This window comes from Schistosoma haematobium, chromosome 7 (assembly GCF_000699445.3).
Source record: "Schistosoma haematobium chromosome 7, whole genome shotgun sequence".
Lineage (NCBI taxonomy): Eukaryota > Metazoa > Platyhelminthes > Trematoda > Strigeidida > Schistosomatidae > Schistosoma > Schistosoma haematobium.
In genome coordinates this window covers 9533508-9554973 of record NC_067202.1, presented here as the reverse complement: position 1 = coordinate 9554973, position 21466 = coordinate 9533508, and the positions used below count along the sequence as shown (strand labels likewise).

At 34.9% G+C, this 21466-nt stretch overlaps 1 protein-coding gene across 1 annotated transcript; it reads left to right on the top strand.

Annotated features, from left to right (window-relative positions):
* Nucleotides 1–4690: 4690 nt before the first annotated feature.
* MS3_00009563 (uncharacterized protein) lies at nt 4691–11791 on the top strand. Its single transcript, XM_051217937.1, has 3 exons — nt 4691–4862; nt 4904–5022; nt 11402–11791. The coding sequence occupies exons 1-3, from the start codon at nt 4707–4709 to the stop codon at nt 11595–11597; spliced, it is 471 nt and encodes a 156-aa protein (XP_051064371.1). The 5' UTR covers nt 4691–4706; the 3' UTR covers nt 11598–11791.
* Nucleotides 11792–21466: the final 9675 nt, after the last annotated feature.

The following is a 21466-nucleotide window of genomic DNA, read 5'->3' as shown; positions in this document are numbered from 1 at the left end:
AGGCGCGCTAATTAAAAGGACAGTGGTATTTTTCCTTGCTGAGTAAATCCTATTGTTTTGGTCGTTTATTACGTATCAAGACCACTGTTTTCACTTTAATTGAATTTATTTCAGTTAAAGTATTCAACTAGGGTATCGTTACTGTTTCTAAATTAGTTTTTCGTCGGTACTTTTGAGTACTTTGTTGTCCGTTCTATTTGTTAGTACTTTTGGTCCTAACAATCTACAGTTTTTCACTTTTTTGGTCATAGATCATTTTTGTTTCTGAGTATTAGTGCATCTAGTTCTTTTTTTTAAAAAAAAGACCTGTCTGATGACTGCACAGTGCAGAAAAGGTAATTGCCAACGTCTGAGCCGTCGATATCCCGTTGGAAGCGGCATGCAGTGTGGTGAGTGCCAAAACTGGTACCACGAAGTTTGCACGAATTTAACGCCTGCGGCTTTCAATTTGGTTCAGTAAGAACGGCTGCGTATGGATCTGTCAACAGTGCCGTTCGGATCCAAACAGCTTACTAACTGAGGCCATCTCATTGGTGAGTGCTGCCAAAAGTGTTTTGGCAAGCGTCCTCGGGACACATCGAACAGCACTCGTTCTGTCAACACGCAATTTGGGGTGAGTTTGAAAACAGGTGATTCTTCCCGACCAAAGGGGGAAAAACAGTCTTCAAAGAGGTCTGTCTCAACGGAAATATCAAGAAAAGTAGCTTCTTCTGTCCCCCGTCTTCTAAACGGTATCCAGCAGGAAACGTCTAGAAGTCAAAAATCGCAAGGCTAGATCGGTTTCTAGCGGGAAACATGACCTGACCTCCTAAGTCGTCGACAGCCCTCCGGAATCCCGCAGTATGTTTGACGCAACTGTGGTTGCCTCTCATAGCAACGTGGACGAATGAATGAGGGTTGTAAGGCAGAAACAAGATAACGATATAAAAGGGAATCCTGCCCCCGTAAAAGTAGTCGAGAAATCAAAGACTGATCACTGTGACAGATCAGTTATTTTTCATAGAATCAAGAAGAGTGAAAGCTGTGAACCGAAAACGCGTTTTGAGCATGACATTGTGCTGATCAAACAGCTACTTAATCAACTCATACCTCAAAATATACCCGCAGTCACCTTTCTAAAGGTGCACAGACTAGGTAGCCTGGCGGACTTGAAGCCTAATCAGTCAGGAATATTTAAAGTAGTATTCAAATCTTCGAATGAACGCGACTTCATTTTACAGAATGGACATAAATTAAAGGGTTCAGGAGATTTTATCCGTAAGGACTTGCCGTTGGCAGATCGCGTAAAAGGACGGGAAGCCGGAAAAGAACTACAACTTAGGTAAGACGCTGGTGAAAAGGACATAAAAATGGTAAACTTTCGGGTTGTAAGGCTTTGACAGAGAATAATGACATAGCCACTATAGGTGAAGCACGAAGCCACTTAAATGGACTTGGGATCTGCTACACTAATGCCCGAAGCTTACTCAATAAACGATCGGAACTAGGTGTACAGATTGACTCTATAAAGCCAGACATAATTGCAGTCTCAAAAACCTGGCTGTCACAGTCTGTAGATAGTATGGAACTTGATTTCGATGGTTTTACGTTAGTAAGGGCCGACAGAATACAGAAACGTAAAGGAGGGGGAGTAGCTCTATTCATTAAGAATGCTATCCCACTCACCATGATCGACAGTGTATCCCATGAGAGTGGGACGTGTGAATTAGTTAGTTGCCGGTTGAAATGCAAGGGAAAAGAGCTGCTGATTAGTTTGGTCTGTCGCAGTCCAGGCTGTGAGCTAAATGAGGTCCCGCTAATCAGTCTCAATAGTTGATGCGGTTATCGCATGTGCTCAAGTGCAACATGTGAAAGAAGCGACTAGGTACGACCGGTACACTGAATCATCCTTACTAGATCTTATATTGACTCACTATGAGGATGACGTCGCAAACCTCCATTGCAAGCCACCCCTAGGTAAAAGTGATCACGCAGTTTTAACTTTCGACTTCCATATAACGTTCACTCACGAGCACGCGTTAGCTCGATCCAGACCTAACGTCTGGAAAGCAAACATACCAGTTATCATGCACTCAGCATCGTTAGCAGATTGGACTATAGACCCAGAGTACTCAATTGAAACGGCTCGGGACGCTTTTCGAAATGTGTACTTAAAAGTAACCGCATCTCACATTCCTTGGACTACACCAAGGGAGCCGAGAAACTCTCCACCGTGTTTCAGTAGAGAGGTCCACATCCTCCTCCGTAAGCGAAGAAAAATTTGGGATAGATTTAGGTTACTGGGGACTGATGAGACAAAATCTCAGTATCGAAAAGCTCGGAATACCTGTGACTCGACCCTGCATAGGTCTAGAAGGATGTACGAAGAGAAAATTGTTAAGGAATCCACAGAATGTCCCAAACGCTTGTATTCTTATATGAACCATAGGAAAAAAAGAAGAGGAAACATTCCTGCACTATGGGAAGACACAACGGCCGCGTCTTTGGTGGAGGACGACTTTGGTAAGGCTCAAGTGTTCTCGAACTACTTTAGCAATGTATACACCACAGAAGCACCCTTCCCGTCAGCGCATACAAATCTCCCCACACATACACTTGATAGAGTGACCATTAAATAACTCGATGTTTTTGGTCTGCTAAATAAGCTTGACATAGGCAAATCCACGGGGCTCGATGAATTTCATCCTAGGCTACTGAGGGAATTATCTAACTTCGTTGCGAAACCTTCAGTTATATGCTTCAATCTATCCGTTACGCAGGGTCGTTTACCAAAAGACTGGAAGAACGCCATAGTAAGTCCTGTCTTCAAAACAGGTACAAAACATAAGCCTGGGAATTACCGAACAGTTAGGTCAACTAGTGTGGTTGTTAAAATCTTGGACAAGATTATTCGGAAGGAGCTGTTTAAGTACCTCGATGAAAACCGGATCCTTTCGGAGAAGCAGCATGGTTTCAGAATAAGTTACTCTTGTCTCACTAACTTATTAGTGGCTCGTGAAAGCTGGTGCGCTCTTAAGGACCAAAAACTACCTGTAGACGTAGCCTTCATTGATTTCAGTAAAGCTTTTGACAAGGTTCCGCACAACCGGCTCTTATATAAGTTAAGAAATGTCGGGATTGGAGGAAATTTTTTGATGTGGACAAAAGACGTCCTAGTTGGACGCTAACAAAGAGTACGGGTCAACTCGAAGTTATATAGCTGGGAAAATGTGCTTAGTGGAGTGCCAGGGTACAGTTTTGAGGCCAGTGCTATTCCTCTTGTATGTAAATGACCTTCCTCGTCTCCTATCATCATCGGTCTCGCTATATGCTGACGATGTCGAGATATGGAGAACGATACGATGTAAGGGTGGTAACTTAGAACTCCAAAATGACTTGAAGAAATTATCTGAATGGTCTGAAACCTGGCAGTCGCCGATAAATACTTCCAAGTGTGTTGTGATGCATATCGGTCATCAAGGCACAGATTCATACACGATGAATAACACTGAGCTACCTGTCGTCTAGACACACAGGGATTTAGGAGTCATCGCTAGCCAAGACTTGAAGACTACTGCACACTGCTGTGCAATAGCCGCCAAAGGTTTTAGAAACTTATGGTCAATAAGTGGGGCTTTTAGTCATGTCGACGCTAAAACGTTTTTGACTTTGTATACAGTGGTTGTACGTCCCAAACTTGAGTGCTGCATACAAGAGGCTAGCCCCTGCTTAAAAAAAGACAGTGAGCTTCTGGAAGAGGTTCAGAGAACGGCAACTAAGCTGATTCCCGGAATAGCGAAGCTTCCGTATGATGCTCGACTCGCCAAGCTGAACCTTCTCCTGTTGTCATATCGCAGAACTAGAGGTGACTTGATTACAGTTTTCAAATTGCTTAGTGATAAATTTGCGCCTGATATGCCCTCATTTTTCTTGCCTTCCAAAACAGAGAATTTACGAGGACACTCCAAAAAAGTTCACAGGCTGAGAACAAATTACTTGTCAACTGACCATCGAATCATCGAGTGAAATTTATTACCTCAGCAAGTGATTTAGGCTCCATCCGTCGACTCTTTCAAAAGAAAGTTGGATCATCTGAGAGACCATCATTGCCAGGATTAACACAGGCCATCAAGCCTCCTGTCCTTTCCAAACTGAAACTAATAACAATAATAATAATAATAATAATAATAATACTAACAATAATAGTAACCTAACGGTGTGCAACAATACTATGAATTGAGAGCAGATATGCTGTCTAGTTTACATTAGATCGTCATAAAGATACTAGGTTGCAGCAGTAAATAATTCCCGGAAATAAATAGTTCTGTAAGTCTTGGACATCGATGCTGACCACATTAGTTTTATTGGACACACACTATCTGAAGGTTGCACCATGCTACATATCCCTTGCAACTAGTAGTCAGCTTAGAGTAAACGTTTCTCGACACACATATCTTCAAAGCCCCTTAGCCCCGTTTTTTCAAACCCCGAATGAATGAGATATCTTTAAAGTAAACAACTGAGAATCTTTCTAGAGCCCATACACAGAAGTAAAGAAATAGTTGAACAAAATTTTTTTCAGTGAAAATGACGGACACGTTGATTCATTGAGGCATATTGCATACTGAATATTGGATTTAATCACTAAGATATTAGCGTTGCAATGATCAATATGTGTGTTAATAACGACCTTGATTACTATAGTACTAGAGTTGTCCCTAAATTGAATGTCAGAAAGAGATACACTGCCTGATATTTTGTACAATGATCTGTCTCAAGCTTTCAAGTACATTGACAAAGATGGAGATGGAACTTTGGGTGTTGACGATATATCTTACTTACTAACAACTCTCGGTATCGGTTGTAATGAAAACAGTATTTCAGTAAAGTGAAATAAGAAATACTGTAATGGTTTCCTTAACAGACAATTGTTAGGGATTTATCTGATTGTGAGGATTATATAGGGCTTCCAAAATTTATTGAACTCCTAGGTCGTGCACTGGAGAGTCTTGATGAAAACCAACCGGTGAAGACACTATTTCGGTTTGCATTTATGCGTAAACTTTTTATTTGTTTGTGTGCATATCATTTTAAACTAATGTATGACAACCGTACAACATTCCAAAATCTTGACAATATCCATTATCTTTTGACGAATTTCCATTACCTGATTAATTTCCTTGGGATCCCTTCTTCTTGTTTCCTCACTACTTCCGGTCTTTGGTAATGTCTAATGGGTGGTAGTTTAGATATTTGACTGACTAATCTTGCCCAATTTGTCGGTTATTTGTGAGTTTGTGTGTCTTGTAACCGGAGTACACAAGTTAACTAAGATGAGATGATCGCTCGGAGAACTTAATAAATAAAAGGTTGATTAATTAGGAATGCAGATAATAAGAGAATGCCTAAATCTAACAATAAAAGATGAAACGGAGATTATGATAAGTACGGTAGTAATAATTTATTGACATATGTTAACGATAATGGCGAAAAAGATACGAGACGTGCATCGAGCACAATTGGTCAAAAAAGATGGTGATCGTTGGGTAAATTGGTCCTTAAAGCTATTCATTCAAGGGGTTGTGGTCACTGTGGCTAGGAGGGCAATCTAAATGGGAGGCGACCTCGAATGGGAAGAAGTAAGAGTGAACCTGATATTTCTCTCTTCAGTGCTCAACTTTCCATGAGTAACCTTTCGGTACATTATACTGATATCCTGTCAGGATGTTGTAATATAGTTAGTTGATGCACTTATTACGTTATATTCCACTGTCAGATTATCGTTTATTTCTTTTAGTTCATAGGAAGTAATTTCTGCTATGGGGGTCTATCTTCGTAAGATTTGCTTCTTTGACTCAACATCCACTTACTTGCTCGTCTCTGTACTTGATCTAAGAGATTCGCATTTTTGTCTTTGCACAAAGTGAAAAATTGCATTGATTTTGAATATGTCCCTGAACCAGCATCTAAGATTTCTGTGTCCAATAGTCCTGCATCGAGCTCTGAAGTGACGACTAGCAGCGGATTTTCATATAGGACGTAATCTGCTTGTTTTCTATGGAGCAGAATGTTCATGATATGACATTTTGTCAGATTACATCCCACCCTTTAAATATTGTATATTCCCCTATCGTTATGAGGTCCTTTAGAAGCTCGAGTGAATCCTTTTAGCTCCTTATGAACCTCCATGTCTTGGCATCATCAGCGTATATGAGTCAGTGAGACAATTTCGTCTGTAGGGCTATCAATAAAGATTAGGTAGAGTAGTGGACTAGAATTGATTCATTATGGGACTCACAGTTTTAAGACTTTACAGCTTGCGAGCATTTGATGTAACTTGGTGTGGATTGTCCAGTTTTACGGATAATTTAGTAGCCAGGATGAAAGTGAGTCGGTAAAACCCATTCCTGCAACGTCTGCTTGAGGAGTGCTTGCAGTGCTGCGTTAAATGCTTTTGCAAAATCAACTAATACTACATGGATCAGTAACTTTTAATCTCAGCAGGTTGTTCATCTTCCGCATGCTATGAGAAGATTTGATGCTCAAGGCTAGCCCCTTCTATGCCCGTGTTGTGCCTTGTGAAGGATGTTAATATACTGGAATATGCTCAAAGTATCATTTAATCCGAGGATTACAAAAATTAATAAACCGGGAGAATGATTAAGTAAGATTACTAAACAGACAAACAAAGATACATTGAAAAGGTATGAAGATAAAAATTTAGAATTAATCACTTCATCAGATACAAGACAACAAGTAAAACCAACTTAATAGATTTAAGTGTTATATGTTTGTTAACACTTGTCGAGAGGATTAACAAGATTGAAGGTTTTTTGAAGCAATTAGCTGTGATTTCCGCTTTACCTTGGTCCTCTTTTCTCATTCGAGATGTGCTTTCTGCAATTAGGCTCGGAGTCATCATTTGCTATTCTTTCCTATAGTTGATATACGATAATAGTTACTAAGGATGTCTAATTAAAATTTTTGCAAGTCGGTCTCATAATTGCTTCGCGAGTTACTGCCTACTGTAAGTACTTATTCCTGATAGACTTGTAGTGTTCCATAGCGTTAACTGCAGCGAGACTGATGGTGACGTTTTAGAATGATTTGCTTTGGTCGCTATAAACATCAAACTTTACAAATAATCTAGTGATGTCTGTATTTTATGGGGTTATTTAATATAAACAGTCAAGTGTCCTGGAACTTTTGTAAGTGACTTCATATCAGTCAGTCAGTCACAATGTAGAACTTTGTACGTTCGTACATCAGTTCGAGTTACCATGCCACATTAGCACAGAAATACAATTGTCGATTCAGATCCCATGGTGGTAGAGGTAGTAAAAGTATAAGCAATAATCGAAAAGATTAGGTTTTGAAGATGTTATTCAAGGAGTATAATCCAGTGAAGTAAATTTGGAAAGAGAAAAAGAGGGACATGAAACATTCAGAAGATTAGGATTTGGAAGAACACAAAGAGTGGATGAACTTGCGCCATCGCAAACGATTTTGAGCCATGTCATTCAAGGTCTCTAACCATCGGTCGCCATCATCTCGTGGACCCCAACCAGGTAGTCTACACCTACCAATATGACTCAGTCTACTTGTCAGTGACTTCATGGACTTGCGCCATGATTTGGTCTGACCGCCCCTAGCTTTCTTCCAATCTACTCCTATACAACAAAACATCGCACGTCGAGACAATCAGTCGTTGGGCATACGTAACACATGTCCCAGCCATCTCAACTGATGAAGTTTCACTACGTCATCAATTGATTTGCCACCCTTACCTAGTACCCGTTTCCTAACAACTGCATTACTTACTCGATGGTCCCATGATATACGAGCAATATTTCGAAGACACCTATGATCGAATACTAGTAACCTACGAATATCCTCTACTCTTACCAGCCATGTTTCACTGCCATGAAGTAGGACGGAACGAACTGCTATACAGTAAAGTCGTCCTTTGGTTGATAGATGGATATCTCGCCTACGCCATAAATGACGCAAGTCGGTAAAAGCTAGTCGAGCCTTCTGTATCCGTGCTGAGATTTCGTCACACACCAGACCACAAGGGCTGATAAGACTTCCAAGATAAGTGAAGCGGTCGACACGCTCAACTATTTCACTCCCTATCATCAGTTCACGTACCAATGCAACCCAATCCTGAAGCAACATCTTTTACTTCGAGAGGGAGGATCGCATCCCGAACATATTGATTACGGTGGCCAGAAGATTCTGCATTTTATCAGCGAATTCACGAAATAGAACTATGTCATCGGTATATTCTAAGTCAACAAGTAAATCTACCGGCAAACGTTCAACGCCTGGAAATTTGGATGAGGTAAGTGTTATACCTAAAAACACGTCAACGACAAAGTTAAACAAGAATGGAGAGAGTGGACAGCCCTGATGAACACCACTTGAGGTAATCAATTATGATGACAGTTCGCCATAAGCTCTCACTCGGCCAGTTGTGTTCGAGTAGAGATCCTGTTTAAAGTTAATGTACTTCTTTTGTACCCCTTTCAGTGACAAACACTGCCATAGAACTTCACGATTAACAGAGTCAAATGCCACCTTAAGGTGGAGAAATACTACTATTATGTGACGTCTAAATGTGTGTCTATGTTCTAGGACCTGACGTAGTTTGAATATCTGATCTATACAGCCACGTCCACTTTTTGTGTTATTTATATTACTAATCTCGGCCACTTTTGTTTAAGTCTTTATGACCACTGATGCAGTGAACAGTTAGTCCTGTTTGACGCTCTCTTGCTCTCATAAAGGTCTGGCGACTACTTACCTCCAAGCTCTGTGAATACAAAGGGATTTCTGAATCAGGTTCTTCACTCTGTTATGACATTGTTCGTTTCTTTTGATTTATGCACATAGTTATTTAACAAGGTAACTTAGACTAAGACTATCGTTTCTAAATCTATGGAGTTTGAGTTCATTTTTTTAATAACAAATTAAACTAAGTAGCTGAAACAAGAGTTACGTTCATAAGACTATTTCTGTAAACAGTCAAATTTTGACTGTCTTTGTATTTTGTATATTTAGTGAATTCTAACACCAGCCTCCGCTGCTGACACTAGCATGTAATTACAGCACTGATACGTTTGAAATCACGTTCAAACCTTGCTTTTAGATCAGCAGACTCATAGCGAACTCACTATGATTAGAATGATACTTGGAGACGTTACAGTTTTCTTCAAGTTGGGTTCTAGGATGAGTTCGTTTGTTTTGCATTTAAATTTAAGAGATAGATTCGGGTCACCAACAACATTAACAAGACGAATCCGAATTAACTGTTGTGAGTAAACTACAGTTCATTTCTTTCCAGAAACATTTTAACCGATGAATGTCAAAGACATTCTTTCAACGCAAAACAAACCTCGTTGCATAAAAGTTAGCTTCTTTCCTAATGTTACTTGCATTTATAATTGTTGTGATTTACAGAGTTTACATAAAACTTGCTATAATTTTAACCTTTTCTAGCATCTATGTACTCGTTAACTTGTAATGAACTAATTGGAATTTGGTTATTTATTTTGAAACCTAAAGTAATTCGTCAACTTCTACTCTTTTTTTATGCTGTTGGAATCAAAAAATTCGGTTTTTATTGATAATTACTCTAGTCTTGTAGACATCCCCATTTTACTAAACTAACTTTCTCTTTGAAACTACCGAATTTACTTATTTCCATTAAAGTATTTAGTATGCAAGTCATAATCTTAATTGACAAATGGGCCATCGAATTAATTTAAATGTGATGAATTTTGAGTATGTAAACAAAATCAAAGAGTTAATCTTATACATACTCAGTTGGAGATAAATTATCAATCACTTTGTTGTAGATATATTTTAGCCCCCAAATGCCCTGGTACGGCCGAGAGTGGGGAGAGTCCGCTCTCCCTCTCGAAATGCTCTCACACGGCCACGCGTATATAGCCTCTGCCAGGGAAGTCCTACTCACTGCCTTCTCGTGGCGGGGGTGTTGTTTACGAAAATGAGAGGACGAAAAGCAAATGTCCGGCGCTTTAACCGGATTCAAAACCAATGGTGCACATGGGCTCCAGTATCTTGCGGGAACAAATGGCGTATGAACCAATTGTTGGTCACCGGCTTCCATGGGACTGCATCATCTTACGATGCTCCACTGCCTTGTGGATCAGACCTTCAGGTCGAAGGCTCGGGGTGTGTCCCCCTAAGAAAACCACCTGCTTCGGTTTGGGCACCCGGGCAGTATCACAGCCCTCACACATATAGAATGAGATTTGTGTGGCGCATATGTATTTGGTGCCTCTTTGTACCATTATGTATGTGTTGAAATAAAATAAAATAAAGATATATTTTAATATAATAATTGAATTCATGAGTCAGTTGTCGCTAGACCGTTATGGAAAACCTGAAAGCACTGGACGACAGTCTTATCCAAGTACGGGACTCCTCAGCAGTGAGCATACACGATCCCGCCCCTTCGAGATTTGAACCCATGGATTGGTTGAAGTTAGACGTTAACACTGTTGGGTGCCGGCCAGCTCAGTGGTTTAAAGGTTAAGCGTTCGCACGCAAGGCTGATAGGTCCTGTGTTCGAATCTCTCGAGGCGGGATCATCGATGCGCACTGCTGAGGAGTTCCATACCTTGATAAGACTGCCGTCCAGTACTTTCAGGTTTTCCATGGTGGTATAGCTTCACTTGTCTCATGAATTCAATTCTTAAATTACTACAATCTCCACAAAACCCTTCTCTGATTATATTTTAATATATTCCATCTTTCTTATAATCATGAATCTGAAAATGAATGCGAGTGTTTGATTTAATTCAAACATTTGATTACTGAAAGCATTGATTATAAGTAAGATGAAATATATTAAAATATATCTGTAAAAAAGTGAGTTTGTTTAAATGCTCAAAATATATCACAGTTAAATTGATTAAATGGCCTATTTGTTAATTAAGATTATGACTTGCATACTAAATACAAAGGTTCAAGCAAATGCAAAAAAAGAAATGTGAATATCTTAATTATACCCAGTTCTTTAAAAGGATGATAAACATCGAAAGAAAATGTTAGAGATATGTTAAAGTTAAACTACTGTTCATATCTTTAACAGACAACTACCTTTTAACATTACTGGTTTAGGTGGACAACAAAAATTATAGTATTTTAAACTTCATTTGAATAATAAAATTGATTTACGTCATTCACTTGGTTTGTGAGTGGTTAAAAGTCCTAATGAAATATGCTGAATGTTCAGCATGTAACTGCAATGTTACTTGCATCCACTGAACATAAATATATTGGGGTTTTTCAGTTAGGATATTTTTGATCATGCAAATCAGTAGCTAATATTTCAATCTTACACTTGTATTTGTTCCACCGTATAATAAACAAATTATTGTATTTTCTTCAGAATTGTTGATCGAAATGGTGATGGATATCTGGATCCTGATGAAATAGCACTACGAATGTCTAAAATATTTAATAAAATTACTAAAGAAGAAGTTAGACTTCTACTGGATACAGTAAAGATGGACGAAGATCAAACATTAGATTGTGAAGAATTCGGTGCTCTTTTAAGGTCTGGGTTTACCGAAGCCAGGAAGTAAAAGACAATAACTATACTTCCTTTCTAAACTATACTGTTTTTTTTAATAATGTCAGTTTTACTTATCGTTCTTACCATGGTTTTGTCATACATTTTAAGTTGACTATAAAAAGCACAATTATGCTTTCATTATACGTTAAATAACATGTACTTTATTTTTCTACTATGATGAGAAATGCTTAAATAAATTCCCCATTTAAAATGTGTTTTCTAAATAATACTTTTTGAACTCATAATTTGAAACCGACCGTTTTTATCTAAGTATTGGATCTGACAATAATGCAAACTCAAAATTGTTTCATTAAAAAGAAGAATATATTTGTAAAATCTCAGCGAATGAATTTTAAGTAAATCCAACGTTTCGCCTGGCAATCTGGTCCAAGCTTTTTCAAGGAAAATATAATCAAACAACAAAATTATCGAATATAAATAGGTACATGGTTCTTCGGTTTACTGTATACTGAATAAGTCATCCAATCAACTTGAAGGATTTTTTAAAATGGGTAGTTGTATTAATGTGTAAGAGACATGTTTATATGAAAATTAATAAAGGTCAAACAAGTCTTTGAGCATCTCCATGATGGACCGTATGAAAAAATCATGAAGAGCAAATTTAGAGCCACTTTAAATAAGTTGAAAGCTGAAACGGCCAAATTGCTACAGAATTTAAAGCCCAAACTAGGATCATCTTTATGGTTCTCTTTATATCCAAAAAGCAATAACCCGTGCAGATTTTATGGCCTACCAAAAATACACAAAACAGATGTACCATTAAGACCTGTGGTTGATTACATTAATTCACCAACTTATAATCTTTCTAGATACTTGACCAAAATTCTTAAACCATATGAAAGCGTAATAAAATATGGAATAAAAAATTCTAATGATTTCAAAAACATTGTCAGTAATATTCGGATAGAAGAGGATGAAATAATGGCAAGTTTTGATGTTTGCTTATTGTTCACTAATGTTACTGTTAAAAAAGCTTTAGATATTGTGTATAACCTGTTAGATTCTGACATTGAACTTAAACAGCGTTGCCTTCTAGGCCCATCAGACATTATTAGAGCGTTGGAGCTTTGCTTACATTCAACGGTTTTCATTTTTCGAGGAGTTCTGTACAGACAAACAGAAGGTGTGGCTATGGGATCACCTGTCTCGCCAATTGTGGCTAATTTATTCATGCATTCATTGAAAACAATTGCTATCTCAATGTGTTCCATTCCACCAAAAATTTGGATAAGATACGTAGATGATACCTTTGTCATTATAAAACGAGATGGTTTAGACGAACTATTCCAACGGTTCAACAGCTTAGATGACAAAATCAAGTTTACTAAAGAGTTGGAATCGCCTGAACGCAGATTACCTTTTCTAGACTGCCTGGTTGAAAGGAAGGATAATGATTGTTTAAAAATTAATACATTCCGAAAGCCTACATATTCGGGAAAATTTTTAGATTTTAAGTCGGCGCACCCACCCGCGACCAAAGTGACAGTGGCCAAAAATTTGATCACCAGAGTCAAAAAACTTGTCACTGAATCGAATGATATAAAAATGGAAATGAATCTAGTTGTATCCACTCTATTAATGAATAATTATCCGAAAGGTTTTATTAAAAGAATAATTAAAAATGAAGAACGGAATGATATTTTAAAAAAAAGAGTTAAGCAAGATTGGATGAACACTGTAGTGATCCCATATCGTAAAGGTATCTCAGAAGACATCAGAAGGATTTTAATTCGTCAAAATATAAGAGTATTCTTTCGAACAAACAATACTCTAAGATCAAAACTAGTAAGAATCAAAGATCCAATACACAAGGATGATCAACAGAATTGTGTTTATGAAATCAAATGTAATGTTTGTAATGCAACGTATGTAGGTGAAACATCAAGGCAACTGAATGTGAGGGTGAAGGAACACAAACTGTGCTTAAAGCACATTCCTAAATCCTCAATTGATGTAAAAAAGCTTGAGAACAGATCAGCGATAGCACTACACTCGACTGAATCGGGTCATACAGTTGATTTCAATGGCACGAGAATCATTCAAAAAGGATTTAATTCTTACAAAGAACGACTAACAGCCGAAGCCCTACATATATGGGCTAATTCAAACAATATTAATAGGAGAGATAAATTACAACTAGCTGTCCCATGGCAACTAATAATTAATAAGTAAACCTGATCTCCTTTTTGCCATTCGATATATTTATGACATAGTAACTAATTGATAGATAATACGCTCAATGATTCAAATCCGTTATCTTATCTGAATATGTTAAACAATTGATTGGAACATTAAAATAACACACACCTTCAATTACATATACATTCCTCTTTTATTTGTTTACTTATCTTATTTATCTACATTTAATGCAGTCTTTGGCATTTTTGATTCATTTCATATATAAAAATGATCTGTTTTTCTTAATATACACAGACCGTAGTCAATATTTAGTTGAATGAAATTCTTCTCACATCACTTGCGTATAAACACATTCTGTTATCTTAACACATACTTTGTCCTTATGTGAACAAAACAATTTGTCATAACCTTGAATTTACCTTGTAATCCTTAAGTCATTCTATGACACGACAATTTTTCTTATTCTTTCTCTCCTCTTGATTATTTTCAAATGAACTTTTATTTGTTTGACCTTTATTAATTTTCATATAAACATGTCTCTTACACATTAATACAACTACCCATTTTAAAAAATCCTTCAAGTTGATTGGATGACTTATTCAGTATACAGTAAACCGAAGAACCATGTACCTATTTATATTCGATAATTTTGTTGTTTGATTATATTTTCCTTGAAAAAGCTTGGACCAGATTGCCAGGCGAAACGTTGGATTTACTTAAAATTCATTCGCTGAGATTTTACAAATATATTCTTCTTTTTAATGTCTCAAATGAACTCGGCGCCCAAATATTGTGAAACTATTCGTTTAAATTTAGACGAAAGTTTTTATTTATTAAAATTGTTTCGTTTCAAATTTGGCTAAGACTTTATAAAGAGATTCAACTACTTTCTTGAAAGACAAGTTGTACTGTTAAGAGAAAATTATTACTCCGTAATGGAATAGAGGAAAATATTTTATTCAGTAGGGGCGTGACATTAGCAAATTGATTGTGTACAAATTGAACTTCTCATTCGATTTATTAAGTAATGAACTAGTAATGTTTACAAAATGAGATTCAAAATAAAATTCATAACTTATACTCATGTTAAGGGGATTAACGCAAATGAAATTGACTGTTTACTTTTAGTAAATCTTATGTTTATGTGAAATATGTTCTTGTTAGTCGTTGTTTAAATTAACATTTACCAAACTATTTGTAATTGATAACATTTCAGAGTTAAACAAATTTCAGCTCTGCCAAAATAGAAAATAATGTATTAGTTTACTTACTGTCAGAATTTGATATGAATTTTTCCAGTTTTTTTATTCACTGAACTTGGAGAAAAAATAATTCGTAAGCAATAACTTAACTGAATTCGTAAGAAATAATTTCGACTGATTGTGCTGTAAGATCAATGAAGAAATGAGAATAAAACTTTTATAATCGATTATTTTCAATACAATAATTGACATTTCCAAACTTTATTTAGTTACCATTGGTTACATTTCAAATCATAAGTGAGAAATATAAACGTAGATCAAAATCACAAATTCAGCGCATAAATAGATTATCACTTAAATAATAAATTTCGTGTACCTTCATCAGAATAATCACAGAAAAAGGATGTGTTTGGATAATATTCAACTAAAAAGTTTGGTTATTAAATTTTTAAGTTTTAAGGTAGCTCTTCTAACGATGTTTAATACAAACTCCTTCTACAAACTTGAACTTAGTTAAACTATGCGTATTCACTATTGAAAAAGGTATTATGAATTTTTTATTAAGAAGAAATAGTATTAAATGTTTTTGTACTTTGATTTTCTATTTAATGTACTCTATATGTTGAGTAAATACTCAGTTGTTTTGATTATTACTTTTCTCTACTTTCTACTGAATAAAACTTTTCAATAATGATAATGTACTGGAAAAAAGAAGATAGAAAATGCTTCAAAATATAAATAAAACTAATTAATAAATCAGAATATATAAAAAAAGAGGAAATATTTTTGAATAAAAGTGAAACTATAAATAAGTTTCATTTCGAAATGACTTGTTCATCCCCCCCCTCAAAAAAAAACAGAAAAAGACAGTGGAAATTGTGATACTCTTCAGTTATTTTGTCAATGTGACAAAAATATTAATCAAACTGAGTTTTTGTTCAGTTGTTTATTTTATTTGTATTAATAATTATCTTTTCAAAATTAGAAACCTGGGTTTTATGTTAATTTCTAATGTGATCTTTATTCAAATAAACAAAAAATAATGAAGTTGTTATTCAATGAATAAATAGACAGACAAACGAGGTTCACTTGACTGATTATTTTTATTTAAGGAAACACAGTGATTTTATGATCTCTTTAATTAAAAAAAATACTGGTTTTGATTGCTATTCGTAATTATATAGGCTGAGGTTAATTCAACAAAATAAAAATATATGATTCAAGTTGATTGTAAGATTGTTAAATTCAATTAAATGAAGGTATACGATGAAAAGGAACTCCAAATAATCTTGGAATTATTGACAAAGGATTTTGCAACTCAGTATTCTGAAACCTCTTGTTTGTTGAGTGGTTCGAGATATTTCTACCCGAATCTCGGGCTAGGCGCAGTAGAATGAATGACATGTATGAAATCTTAATAAAACTGATGCTTCACACGAGAGTCAAATCATGTTTAGTCACTTTTATAGTCAGATACAGTTTTCACTGAGTCATGACTAGCAACAGAGTAGTAACCCGTTCACAGGATATAGATTGAATTAATGCATATTCAATGCACGATTGCGTTGGTGCATGCTAGTTGGCCAATTCTTATCCAATCAGCGCTAGTAGATACATGGAGAAAACTAGAATCTTCTCACGTAAAAACTATAAATATACTAACTTTTTTCTTATTGTGCTTTATGCTTCCATTTGCCCTTGTTATTTTGAATGTAATTTCCTTCCTGTTCCACCATGTTTTGATTTGGGGACTTGTCGAGTGAATTGGTGTCCAGGAATACTAAGCAATAGGAATAGATGAGTTGTGATAAGATTTATAACAGAACCAATCTGATGTATTTTTTGTCCTTATTTAATAGTGCTCTTTATAAATTGATGGTCAAGGATGGTGAGTTATTCGATTTATTGTTTGCTAAAATTCACAGCATAATAAGTAGACAACTAAATGAGGAAACATCAAATAATAACAGTAAGCCAATAAAATATTTTCCGATATTGAAGCTTGGTAGTGAGCATGTAACAAATGTTAGGGGTAGTTCGATTAAAACTGCAAATTTACTAAGAAGAGAATCAGCTTATTCTTTGGGTGACAGCGCGAAAAATGTTTTTTAGATCAACCATTTAGCCATTTTTGTTTTTAATACACTTTTATAGAAACTTGTGAAAATTGTAATTTGCTTTAAGCATTTATTTGAATTTTCACCGAGGAGTTTGCGAAGGTCTTGCTGTATATTCACTTTGCCTTATATATATTCCGAGAAAAAACAGAGAAAACATATCTATCTATATTGATTCCAAGATAAAAGAAATTTTTTCACTGTTTTCATTTCGGTGTATATAGACAATATATTCTGTTATCAAACCTATTTTGTCATATGCGAATGACTTGATAAAAAATTTACTGTTATTCATCAGGTATACTGCATTATTATTTCGAATAAGAAGTATTCTCATATTGATTACTTACTTACCTGCTTACTCTCAATGAAGCATAGGCCGCCGACCAGCATTCTCCAACCTACTCTTTCTTGTGCCTTCCTTTCTAGTTCTATCCAATTGTTGCTCATTCTTCTCATGTCTGCCTTTATTTCTCGGAGTTATGTGTTCTTTAGTCTTCCTCTCCTCCTTTGGCCTTGAGGGTTCCAAGTGGGGGCTTGTCTTGTGACACAGATGAATGCTATCCTCAATGTGTGTCTTATTCAGTTCCAGTGCTTCTTTCTGATTTCCTGGAATCTGGTTTATTCTCTCTTACAGTAGGTTGTTGCTGATAGTGTCTGGCCAATTGATCCGAAGTATTTTGCGTAGACAGCTGTCATATTGATTAGTTCTTTTTAAACTGAACAATAATGAATTGTTTATTGCTATAGAAATACAAGAAAGTTAACTGAAGGTGTCAAAAGTTATCTGGTCACATAGTTATTTTAATTTCTAAAATTACCAAAATTTGTATAAACAGTAGTTTTGATGCTACTAATGTAGATTTTATAAATAAAAATTGAATATGAAAAAAAGTATTTTGCAGATTATTTATTGTTAGGAATAAAATAAAATATAATAAAGTATAATATTTTACACTTGACAAGCTGATAGTCTAATTTTTAAAATTTGCTTTTATTCCATTACAATTTTGACGTCAGATTAACAATACTTTAGTTTATAAATTATATTGTATATAATGATTCTTAGTTAATTATACATACATCGAAACCGTTTGAATACAAGAAACAGTTAAGATATATATATATATATATATATATATTGATTCGAGTGTGTGTTTATCTTATTATTTGTAATAGTTACTATGTGCTTAATAGAGCATAATAGTCTAAAAATATGATTTGAATTACTTATTCAAATCGGCTCATTTATGACATATTTGTGAATAATCAATTCAGTTATATTGGCTTAGCACTGGTAAATCGTAATTATTATTTAAATCACTGCAAATACATGTGTATAACATACTAGAACGTACTATAACTCATAATATTGTGGATAGGAAAATGTATGTACAAATCTTTTAGATAGAAAAATTTCATTCGACTGAAAAAAACCATTTATTATTACCTTCTTCCATAATCTTACAATATTCTTGACAGTTGTTGCCAACACATCCAACCACATTATTATTCTTTTGACATAAAATAACAGGGTTAATTAGAAAGATCGTATCACGAGAATATTCTGTTTATTGATCTTATACTTACTTTCTATATTGTCTTCATTATTAGTATTTACGCAAATATTAATTAATTACTAAAGAAAGGGATCTATCAATGATTATACTAACATAATTTGAAGGATAACGTGTAGTCAAATGTTTTGAGAGAATACCTGTTCACTGATTTGCCAGTTACACTTTAGAATTTTTCATTGAAAAAGAAATTATGAATATACACAGCTTAATAAATTCAGATTTAGATTTAAGATAGTCATGGTCCTAGAACGTTGCTGAAAAAAGCATCAAATATTTTTAGATTCTATAGTAATTAATTACTTAGTAAAAAATGGTTTTGTCTAACACTTAGTGTTGATTGGGTTCAGGTCGACTAAACAAAATCCAACTGACATCGAGTTACCCTGCATTATAAGCACATTACAAATGATCGGTAAACTTCAGCCATCAACAAGGACGAGAAAAACAGCAAATCCATTGACTTATCTAAAGGGAGGTTATTTGAGTTTCAAATAATATGAAGGACATTTTGTTGGCTATAACACGTGTTAAAATCTTTAGATGCCACCAAAATTACATTTTAATGAGGATCGACTATGACGAAATCTAGTTCAGCGGCATCAAACTATTTCTAAACATTATATGTAATCGGATGCTAAACTCATAAAGGTTGATCAACTTACAAAAGGGTGACCAAGTTCCAATATATATAGCGTAAGTGCAAATTGTTTTCGGACATGTAAAAGTTTAAACTTTCTTATATCTAGAAGTAGAGGGTTATGCAGATTTTTAAATTTCATTGGAATCCTGTGATGATCCAAGTTAGACCATTACTAAAAACATAAAGCATTGAACGTTCATTGCGTTCTAGTATGAAACTCCACAAAAGTGTACATCCACAACTCCTTATGTTAGAATCACCCCCAAAAACTTTGGTCTCGTACGCGATGATACAACCATCTAGTGCTTCCATGTTTTCTAGGTTGTTTTTTTTTAAAATTAGTTTATTTCAGTGTTTTGATTAAATTTCTCATATATAATAGTCTAAAAACATTCATTTTTTCCTCAGTAATATAAAAAATTCACCTGAATTTCGATGATAACGAGTTAATGAATTAAAAATTTAAACTAATAACAATTTTTGACGTCACAGATCACTCACGAACTATTTTATTAAAATAGCGAGCAAATTACATATTTAACAGGAGAAAATCAGTGGTACAGTTACTGTTTTGGGTAGAGAATGAGTTCAAGTAAAGCTTAAGAGTAACAGATTTGCAGTTATTTATCAAAAAACCCATAATTTTCAAAAATTTTAAGTTAATTCTACAATAGAGTATGTATATGTAATAGTATACAAGAGAAACAAAGTAGGTTTTGTTGTTATATGACTGAGAGGTTTGGGCTTATGTTTCTTGAATATCTAGTATTTTCAAAGTTGGATTGTTTAATTTTGAAGATGTTATTGCTATTCTGGACAAGGTCTTGAAATCCAAGATAACATCTACTCGAAGGTGATAAACGTTATACTACCATGGTTTTATTTACTATTTAACTTATCAATCATTTACCATTCAGATTTATTATGATAAAATATTCAGTAAAACTTCATTTAAACTGAAATTATAAAATTATGTGTTTGTCGGTAAATATTTTTAGAATCTCTATTAATGATGAATAATAATGCTTTTACCGGACATCAATCTTTAAATAGACGTTTTAAGTTGAATAATTTATTATTTGCGAAAATGACATGTTTAATTTCGACTTGTTTTAAAATTGCCGGTTATTGATATTTTGTTGAAAGAACCAAGGAACAAAAATTATTGATTATCTGGTTATAGAGAAGGAAAAAAATAAATAATTTTAATCATAAGTAACTATTTTTAAGTCAAAAATAAAAAGAAAATATAAGATTTTATTATGTATACATTTACTGTAGCTTCGTAATAATAACATATCACTTAACAATTTAGACAGTTTCAAGAATTTACGCTTAAATAATATTTGTTTTAATATCAACGTATGTTACCGACTGTAGTAATATATCAAAGTTAAATGAATCAATTCATTATTACCTTTTTAACTTGCATTACAGAATTGTACAGGAATAAACCTATTTCTGTCAACTAATTAACCGCTATCGACAGAGTGTGATCGAATAGAGCTGCATATTGTTTTGAGGATATCCTTTTGTAATCACGAATGGACGTGCGCAGTAACTCGTTGAGACAGTTGTGTGGTTGTGTGCCCGATATAGCAGTTGGATTCTTAGATACCCATGATATGGCGAAACCAGGTAAATTATGCTTTAGTTGAAGAATCACCATAGTCAGGATTGAGGACGATAAACAGAGGTTATCTACATGACACATTCTTTGCATTACTTTAGCCAGACTATCTAGTAGTCAACCATTAGCTATATTTCCGTTGAGTTGTAGCATCAGGAAGGAAGGTTTCTTACTAATCGTCGATGTTGCTATTTTCCTGTTCACTGTATGCAGATGGATGATCGTGGGTGACCCATTTCAATAAAAATATTGTGAATAAGTTCTAGTTCAGTGTTTATAGTGTCATCTGAAAATATCTTTCTGACTCTATTTGCAAGACATCTAACTACGTTTCGCTTGTGATGAATGAGTACAAAACTCAAGAAACATGTGTACTGGCCTGCTGAAGGACTTTTAATGTACACACTTATAATGATAGAATCATTTTCTTTTCTGTTTAACGAAACCTCAAGAAAATGTAATTTGTTATCAAGTTCATTCTCACACGTAAATATTTTGAAGACGGTTAAAAATGTAATGTTTCACGTGATATTTATTTTTGTAACCTGGT